The 10284-nt window shown below is 45.2% G+C and overlaps 1 protein-coding gene across 2 annotated transcripts; it reads left to right on the forward strand.

Moving 5' to 3' along the window:
- Positions 1 to 3535: 3535 nt before the first annotated feature.
- On the forward strand, positions 3536 to 9983 carry LOC120644849 (polyamine oxidase 1). Of its 2 annotated transcripts, none has more exons than XM_039921582.1 (8): positions 3536 to 3698; positions 3804 to 4056; positions 4417 to 4563; positions 7908 to 8163; positions 8508 to 8651; positions 8754 to 9161; positions 9457 to 9538; positions 9664 to 9983. In XM_039921582.1, the coding sequence occupies exons 1-8, from the start codon at positions 3587 to 3589 to the stop codon at positions 9744 to 9746; spliced, it is 1485 nt and encodes a 494-aa protein (XP_039777516.1). In that variant the 5' UTR covers positions 3536 to 3586; the 3' UTR covers positions 9747 to 9983. The 2 variants fall into 2 exon arrangements, with proteins under 2 accessions (XP_039777516.1, XP_039777517.1); XM_039921583.1 differs by having other exon boundaries at positions 3538 to 3698; positions 3804 to 4053.
- Positions 9984 to 10284: the final 301 nt, after the last annotated feature.

Genomic DNA, 10284 nt, shown 5'->3' on the forward strand with positions numbered 1-10284 from the left:
ATATTATGACTCATCAAATCTTGTGGAAATGGTAATCCCACTTTGGGTAATCCCACTTTTGCAAATCCCCTCTCCCACTCCCCCTGCGCTCCCCTCTTGGATGTTGATCCGGTGGTACAAATTGAAGTTTGCATAGTTTGCATGAAGATGTTGGTTTGCACCTGATATGCTCCCTAGAGTTAAACCCTATGTCTAGATTTTGTTGGTTATTTATCTTTAAATGAAGCAGAGGTTGACTGTCGGATTTGAAATTTAATGACCATCGACGGTAATTATCTTGTGAATGAGAGATTGGTTCTTTCTCGTATACCCAAGTATGTCCTGCACTTTCCTTTGCTTTATAAATTCATAGTTGATGACTTATAAGTCCAGTGCGGCAGCAGATATTGATTAGGATTATCCAGCAAATCCAGAATGTCCACGAGATACTAACTCAGCTTTAGTACCATTTTGCAGTGCGTGGGAAGAAGCGAGGCTCTCGCTACCTATGGGGCATAGGGTATTTATAACGGGAACATTAGGGTATTTATTACCAATGATGTGGTAATGGGCGTAGATGAAGCCCGTTTACATCCTTCCATGTTTCCTCTGTAATAACGGGCAACATTCTATGGCCCATTACCAATGACGGCCTTTAGTAATGGATGTTTCTTAAAGCCCATTACCATTGTAAGTAATGGGTAACGGGCTTATGCTCGTTACCAATGACCGGTCATTAAGAATGGTAACGTTGTCTGGGCCTTTACCAAAGTCTTTGCTCATTACCAATAATCCTGATCTCACGTAGTGATAGTCGCAAATGTTAGGAGTAGACAGTTAAACCATCGCACAAGATCTATTAATTATTTTTTATTCCTAAACAATTTGTTTGTATTGCTAAAACAATTAAAAAATTCTTCTGGAACAAAAAGAATTCTTCCGGAAGAAATTTGACTGAATTACATACGGGGACAAATTTGTTGGGCTAACAAAAAATTGGAGTGGGGGAGAGGCTGGTGCGATGGAGCGGCTGGGGGTAACACGCGTTATCCCAGCAGCCTGTGATAGTGAGTAGTAGTTTCATCTTTTCGCAGTTTGCTGGTTAGTTTAGTTCAAATTAGGTGTATTTTGAAGTACCAATAAACTAAACTTTAGTTAGGATAGAACCAAAATGTAGTCTATATTTTAATTTACGTATTTGGATCATCTAAGGGACTAAACTTTAGATCTAATTAAAGAGTTTGGTTCATGGATCCAAAACGAAATCTAAATGAACTGGTGGCGCAATCTGTGTGATATTAATACGTGAACTCTATAAATAATAATTCCATCTCTCCGAGATAAAATGTTCGCAGTACTTTTATCATGATATCAGCTCAGCAACAATTGCCTCCGATCCGACATGCCTGAGCCAGTGAGTTATCGCCATTGGCGTCTTGCCATCGATATCCTATCCAGAAAATCGGCCACTTTGTCGTCGGACGTGCATGCATGCATGCATGGATGACTCTCGCGGGTAAGCACGTGATCGATTTCATGCTACACTTATCGGTGCAATCCTATCCAGAAAATCGGCCACTTTGTCGTCGGACGTGCATGCATGGATGACTCTCGCGGGTAAGCACGTGATCGATTTCATGCTACACTTATCCGTGCATATGCATCGGTGCAATGGCGTCAGCAGAGAAAGCTCAAGTGCAACAGCTACAAGAAGATCAAGTGTCACCGGTTTAACCGACGCCCTAGCATCGGTTTAACTGATGGTCCCTGGAAGTTGCTGCAGCTGTGTCAGAGGAGCCAACGGCTACTTCAGAGCACAGAGTGACCGGAAGAACCGATGCCCTAGCACCGGAAGTTCCGATGCCTACGCAGAAAAGTGGCCAACGGCTCTAAACGGCTAGTTCAAGGTTGAGAGCTATATATATATGCCTCACCCCGGCCATTTGAAGTTTGCTGAAGTCCCAAGACATCACACACATATCCAAGAACACCTCCAAGCCATCCAAAAGCATAGAGATCAAATTCTTAGTCCTTAGCACAAGCTTTGTAAGTGTTAGTGCTAGGTTTTCTCCTAAGTGAGTGAGCAAGCAAGGTTGAGATCCTTGTGGCTGGTTCTAGAGTGAACCAAACATGTATTTCGGTGCGCCGGCCTCCTTGGAGCATTGGTGGCTCGCCGGCACGTCAATGACCCTCCGGCTTGGTGTGGAGCGGCGTCGACAATATTGTACGGGGGACGGAGACCCCCTCCTTCGTGGGCAATCTCCCTTAGTTGATAGCGGGATCAAGGTGATCATGATTGTGTTCACGGAAGAGACTTGATTGCCGGGAAGCGATACTCTTCGTGAGTGCTTCAACAACGTGGATGTAGGGGCGCCTTTGTGGCAATCCGAACCACGGGATAAATCCTCGTGTCGAGAGTTTGCTTCCTCTCATCCCTCCTCTTTAAGCTTCCGCATTTCATATTATAACTTATGTGTCTTTACTTTCTTAGTGTAGTTTCTTGCTAGAATTGGCTATAGGTTGCAAAACTCTTTTTGGGATGAGGTTTTCACAAGAACCATAGTTGCACATACAGATAGCTTGTTTTAGTTTAAGTTTTGTGCAAACTAATTGGAGCCATAGGTTAAGGTTCTAAGAGTGCTTAATTCACCCCCTCCCTCTCTTAGGCTAGAGCACCCGATCACTTTCAATATGTTTCCCTAAAATCATCATGTTATTCAGGATCCCAACGTTGCAAAGAAAATTCGTCTGCTACTTCTCAGCAATAATTTCTCAAGCAAATCATATGGCTGGCGCCGTAACGCCCAGTCTGCTGCGGCGCATGTGTTCTTGGTCAATCTGCCGTTGCAATCGTGTAGGCGCAGCCGGATTGACCAAGATAAAAAACATATATTTGAATTATTGGTTCCTCAACAATCCACACATGCAGAAAAGTCACTGCATGTGCCTTTGCTTTGACATAACTGGTGAACTGAAAATAACCCCAAAACTTGCTGAAACAACTGACGAGCTCATTTTCTGAAACTGGAGTCAAAGCTGCGAAGAACAACAAAGACCAGAAGGATGGTAGATTGTTGTAGGAATGCAAAAAGAATGAATAGTTCTGCAGACTGAATAATTCAGTACTGATATTTGTTTAGACATACATTTAAGCTGTAATCAGAAGCCAATAGCAATTGAGCAAGACACAATAAGAGCAGGCAAAAAGCATTGCATGAGTAACAAGATGATTTGCTAGTTAGAAAATCTCACATAGCCAAACAGCTTATTGAAAATTTGTTTTTACTCTCTTTTTTTCAAATAGTTATACTTAACTAATAAGACCATCCAAAAATAAGTAAATCAAGCTAATACAGTCAACTTTGCTAATGTTAGTAGTCAATATGTTTGTGTAAACTTATTATCAACTATTATATGTGCTCAGGCTTTATAAAATCTCTGGGTCCGCCACTCATAATGTGGACATTCATCATAGTTGGAGGTAGTATTTTGGACTTTTTTACTTTTCGATATACGTGGGTCCACGAGGTAGATGAGTATTTCTATATATACATGCAGTCGTGAGGTGTGAGTGCCACTTCACTGTGTACCGAAGAGTTAGTCGGAGATGACTCCCTACACGGTGATTGCTCTCGTGGTTGCATTGAGCCTGGCACAGTATGCCTTCCTCGCCGCGGCCGCCGGCCCTAGGGTCATCATCGTCGGCGCCGGCATGTCGGGTAAACAGTCCGCCATTCTTCATTCTCCGTTACCAAATCCTTCATCGCGCTCTCTGCCCGCAGCTGGCTGGTTTGTTGTCTCATGACTTTGGTTTGTTATTGCAGGGATCTCGGCGGGGAAGAGGCTGTCGGATGCCGGGATAACCGACCTGCTGATTCTGGAGGCGACGGACCACGTCGGCGGGAGGATGCACAAGCAGAACTTCGCCGGCATCAACGTCGAGGTCGGCGCCAACTGGGTGGAGGGCGTCAACGGCGGCAAGATGAACCCCATCTGGCCCATCGTCAACTCCACCCTCAAGCTCAGGAACTTCCGCTCCGACTTCGACTACCTCGCACAAAACGTCTACAAGGAGGAGTATGTGGTGGTGTCAGAGACAGAGAGTACTAAGAAATATGCATGTGGAAAAATTGCACCAATTAGAATCCAAGCCCTTTCGAGTTTGCAGCTACAAGAAGCACGGCACTCTACCCTGCATGCATCCTTAGCAGAGGAAGTCCAAAACAAACAAACAAACATACATACATACATACTCCATCCGTTCCAAATTGTATATCTTTTGGCAAATCTATATACATACATTTTGTTCTGTATCTAGACATAACGTATATCTACTTATCTAGATGCATTGCAAAATCTACGTGTAGATTAGCATGCATGTTATTATTAATTATTATATTATCTTAACATTACTGTGTGTTTATATTTTGTTTGCAGTGGTGGCCTTTATGATGAAGATTACGTTCAGAAGAGGATTGACCTGGCGGATAGTGTGGAAGAGAGTGGGGAAAAACTCTCCGGCACGTTGCACACTAGTGGCCGCGACGACATGTCTATCCTTGCCATGCAGCGGCTCTACGATCAGTACGTACATAAACTGATTATATCCTTAATGCAGTGTGTCTATCTTTGCCAATGGAGGTTTGGAGACCCCATTGTTGTTACATGCATGCATTGCAACTAACCGCAACTTCCAGACCATTTTCAAAATATGGCACGTTGGACAAGCTATAATCAGTTTACTTCTAGCTAAACTAATTGGCTGATCCTAAACATCATCTATTTAGAAAGATGTGACTTTAGGACAAATCGAGATGCTGCTGTCATTGTCAAAACGGGAAAGTGAGGTTTCGTATTGAGGGCTATAGGCTACTATGGGAGTAGTAGGGTCTACTGTTGGCTTGTCTGGTCGGCCACACAGGAGTATTGAGGGGGCGTGGATGACTTTCGTCCACGTCCAGCGAATCAATCGGAAACATGCATGTGTTTGCCGACCGGGCAGGCCTGACTGCATGAGTCTATCTGCCAAGAGGCGGACCCAGCGTAGAACACGCACGTGGTTTGCAATTTTTCACAGGTCAATAAAGCATGCAATTTTTCACGAGAAACTAGTAGGAGCAAGCACTAATTAACTAGTGTAAGCAAGAGAGCATGGAATAAATCATGTGCACGAAAAAAAAACAGAAATTAATAAGTGCACGTGAGAAGGAAACAAAAGGATAAGAAATGCTCACCGTGCTTTGCATCTTTTTGAAGCCTCCCTTTCTGGGTACAAGTGTAGTATCTGTTCATTGTACGTATACAAAAGTGCACCGAAACTCACACCCCTACACATGTACACAGACCTACAACTACACTCAGAAAACATGATCGCGTCCTTCGTGAGATCGACAGAGCCAACCTGGCTCTGTAGACGACAGGCACGTCGTACTGACCATTGTGTCGTCACGCGAGGGAGGCAGTATGAAGCTTCACCAACAGACAACTCCTATGGAAAAGCCAACTCCATCCGAAGCACACAAAGGGGCTTCAGATCGGAGCAGCTCAAACCCCACTAGTCCGCTGCCGCCACCGGAGCACATGACGACGAGATGGACTAAGACCAGGAGGAATTTATTCCATGGTGGCTGCGCCGCCTCCACCAAGCAAGCGCCGCTAGGAACAAACCTCATGCTTTTGCTGCCGACGATACCGGAGAAGAAGAACCTGCTCCGTCAACCGCCGAGCCCACCGCAGCACAAGAGAACCAGTCTCACCGACAGACCCGGAAAGGCCATCGGGAGCAAAAGAACCCTCCGCCACCGCTCGCAGAGACAGGGAATCCGCCAGGGATGACGAAGAAGGCCGCGATACTAGATCTGGCCTCTCCGCAACCACGCCATTGTCTCTTGCAAGAACCGCAGCAGCCACAGATGACGGGATTACCTAACCTCCAAGGGAAGTCACCGAAACTCGCGCCATCGACGGCGCCAGCACCGGAACCCGCCTGGAGGAGAAGGAGCAGCCATGGAAGCCACACCGTCGTTGCCGCAACAAGGACGCCACCAACCTTGCCTCCACCTGCAAAAACCTAGGCTACTACACTAAGAACTAGCCTATATACAGGACCACGCCCGCATCCCGCACCGATTCCCAACCCTCCCGACGCCCTCCTCAGCCTTTGCTGCACAGGCCAGCTGCTACTGCAGTGGGCTGCCCCTGAGACAAGTGGGCCGCCTGCCCAAAGCTCCCAGATGGGCCTCGCGGGCCGCCTGCCCAGCAGCAGGCCGCTCGCCCCACCTGGGCCCGCTGCTACGCAGCTGCTCCTGGGCCGCTAGCTGCTCCGTGTGCCGCGCATGGCCTGGCGCCTGGGCTGCACGTGCGCAAGTGCTTTAGGCCAGTCTCAGTGCGAGTTTTATGGGCACAGTTAGCTAAACTGAGAACTAGATAACTATATCAGATAAGTTTTATGGTGATAAAACTCTCCTCACATCCCATGAAACTCTTTCCTTCTCTCTCCTTGCTATGTCAACAAAAATGATAGTATTCAATATCATGAAACTCTTTATGAAACTGCCATTGAAACTCTCGAGCGCCGCCGCCAGTGGCTGGCTGGCGGCCTGCCTACCTGCGTGCGCCGCCTCTCGGGACCTGGAAGTCAACGCCGCGTTGCTATCTCCCCTCACTGAGCTCGGCTGGCACCCAATGAACAGAGAAGAAAAAAAAAAGAACTTGAGGGAAAGAACAAAAGTACCTCGGAGGCTTCAAATCAAAATTACGCCCTTCAAACTCCACTGATACGGCGCCTTCACGATTTCTCTTCGTCTCGACGTAAAGCTTTGCGATGACGCCACATGCCCTCAGTAACCCCCAACTGATTGCACCAAATGAGCCGCGGGTTTTGAGGCCCAAACCGGCAAACCTGCCGCCGTCCGGTTTTGAGACTCAAACCGGTGGACCTGCCACCTCCAATATCGACGCTTGTCTGACCTCTCGCCAAGTGTCATGACGCCTTCAAGATCTTTTGCGCTCTCGCCGCACAGACAACCTACTCGAACTCGCCATCGCCTTCCTTCTTGACTTGCCCGAGCTGTCTTCATCACGCCCATTTACTCTTGCTCTTCCGTGCACCACATTGACTGTCCATGACTCTGCTCGGACTCCTCTGGTCCTTCCGTTCAAGCCTACTCGTATTCACCCTTCACCGCCTTGTTCCATCGGCATGAACCTTTTGCTTGACCTTTACCGTATGTCGTCGACCGCCATGTCACATCCTACATCTGGACATCATGAGACAAGAGATACATCAAATCCACTCAATATTGTCAATCACTCATCATCCAAGGGTGACTACCATTGGTCCTCATTCTAAAATATTATTTTAGATTGTTTTGACGTTTTAGATTTATAGATTTACTATGTATCTATATTGTGTTATATCTAGATATGCAACAACACTATGAATCTATAAAAGATAAAATGATATATATAATATATATTTTGGAATGGAGGGAATATACTTAGGACGACTCCAGAGAAAATTGAATGTTTTGTTTTCCCGTTTTTACAATAATTATTTCTTTTCATGTCTTTTTAAGCAGTGATAGAAATTGTTTCTGAAAATCTTGCACCTCGCGCTAGATTTTGGACTCTTTTTAGAGTTTGTTTGTTGGCGACCAAAGGCTTAATATCCCATTTTCTTTTTTCTCAAATTGCTAAAAGCTTTTGTGTTTTGGACATTTCTTGATGGTGGAAACATATTGCTTGGCAAAAAAAATATATTACTGATTAACAATCTACAATATAAATGGTTGCGTATAAATTCACTAAACCATCATTTACTTAACAATGCAACTTTCAGGAAATATTATACCTAGTGGTGTGCAAGTATATAAAAATAATTTGCCAGCAAAGTACAAACTTTGATCAAGTGCGTGCAAATTGTTCAGCCAGCCTAACGGCCCGGCGACGCCGGTGGACATGTCCGTGGACTACTACAAGTACGACTACGAGTTTGCGGAGCCGCCGCGCGTGACCAGCCTGCAGAACACTGTCCCTCTCCCGACGTTCAACGACTTTGGAGACGACGTCTACTTCGTCGCCGACCAGCGGGGCTACGAGTCCGTTGTCTACTACCTCGCCGGCCAGTATCTCAAGACTGACAAGTCCGGCAAAATCGTCGATCCCCGGTTAAAGCTCAACAAGGTGCCTACTGCCAGCTAGCCTACTTGCGGCGGCGTTGCATATATACTCCTTCGGTTTCAAATTATAGGTCATTTGATTTTTCTAGCATCAAGTTTGACCACTCGTCTTATTTAAAAAATTTGTGCAACGGAGGGAATCAATACAAATTTTTGAATAAGATGTGAATAAGACGAGTGATCAAATTTGTGGTTGAAAAAGTCAAACGACCTATAATTTGCACCATAGAGAGTACTTAATTTTCATTTTGTTCCATCTTGCAATAAGCAGTTAAATGGCAGTAGTAACGCGAGATCTCAATCTTGTGTGAGCGTGTCGTGAGTTTGTATTGGACATGTACTGTGTAGGTGGTTCGTGAGATCTCCTACTCCCCGAGTGGAGTCACCGTGAAGACGGAGGACAACTCGGTTTACCGAGCAGACTACGTGATGGTTTCTGCAAGCTTGGGGGTCCTGCAGAGCGATCTCATTCAGTTCAAGCCCCAGCTGCCTGTCAGTCCCCTTCGTGCATACATAAATTGAACTACTATGATATTATTAGCCTGTCGTCCAACTTCTCCATCATCACACATTTCCCTTGCTACGTTGAATCAGTCATGGAAGGTCGTAGCGATCTACCAGTTCGACATGGCCGTGTACACCAAGATATTCGTCAAGTTCCCCAAGAGATTCTGGCCTGAAGGTAAAGGGAGGGAGTTCTTCCTCTACGCCAGCAGCAGGAGAGGTTACTACGCAGCGTGGCAGGAGTTTGAGAAGCAGTACCCTGGTGCCAACGTCCTCCTTGTCACCGTGACCGACGAAGAGTCTAGGCGCATTGAGCAGCAGTCGGACAACCAAACCAAGGCAGAGATCATGGAGGTGCTGAGGAAGATGTTCCCTGGCAAGGACGTCCCGGACGCGACCGACATCCTTGTCCCGAGATGGTGGTCCGACAGGTTCTACAGGGGCACCTTCTCCAACTGGCCAATTGGTGTGAACCGCTACGAGTATGATCAGCTCAGGGTACGTACTAATAAGAATCCGATCGACCCTTTTGTGTGATTTTACGTGCTCCTTCTCTCACAAATTATTAGTTATTTTGGTTATTCTAGATTCATAGACTTTGCTATGCAGTTAGACATAACTTATATATATATATAAATGCGTTGAAAAAACTTGAATCTAGAAAAGCTAAAATGACCAATAATTTGTGACGGATGGAGTATATTTACTAGGGTGATCTTGCGACTGTGTGGAATCATTGACACATCCATGTGAACTTGTGTTACTATTTTTTTTTCTTTTGCACTCTATATAGGCGCCAGTTGGGAGGGTTTACTTCACTGGTGAGCACACAAGCGAGCACTACAATGGCTATGTCCATGGCGCTTATATTGCAGGTATGTGTCCTCACGAGAGGTCTTCATTAGATTTGCCTATTCTTGAGCTTGCCGGAAGGGTTTCATACTTTCATGTGATAAGCTTTGCACCTACAATGTCAACTTTCGTCGTCGTGTGTTTTCAGGCATTGACTCTGCAGAAATTCTTATCAACTGCGCCCAGAAGAAGATGTGCAAGTACAATGTCCCGGGCAAGTATGACGACTGAGTTCATCCCAACCAAAACACGTTCGATCATCATATTATTACGGCGACCAACTATGCTGCATGTTAATTGTGTTTCTCTATCAGTTTACGTTTGAGCGCGATTAAATAAATGACCATGGCTTGGCTTATAGAGACCGCTCGCTTGTTCGGGATTGTAATGCTTTGTCATCAGTGAAACAAAAACTTTCCTTTGAGTGATGTTGAATAAAATCTTGTGCCGCGTTATTTCACTTTTCAATAGAGGTAAATCTATTATTATATTATTATTTGGCCAACAAAAGGAGCCTCCACGTTCGCTCTCAATGACTAGAAATTCTCACATTAATTGGAGAGAAAAAAATTACCCACCACTGCCATTACGATAAAATTTGCCCAAAATAACCTTATGCCTAATTAAAATTAACCCACCACTGCCATTAAAAAAATAATCTAAAATACTCTTTATCTTATTTATATGAATTGCGGTAACTTAAGTCATGGAAATAGAAAATTTATTTGTACACACGGATTGGAAAGATTAAAATATGAAGCAATCCCCT

Source organism: Panicum virgatum, chromosome 8K (assembly GCF_016808335.1).
Source record: "Panicum virgatum strain AP13 chromosome 8K, P.virgatum_v5, whole genome shotgun sequence".
In the NCBI taxonomy this organism is placed as follows: Eukaryota; Viridiplantae; Streptophyta; class Magnoliopsida; order Poales; family Poaceae; genus Panicum; species Panicum virgatum.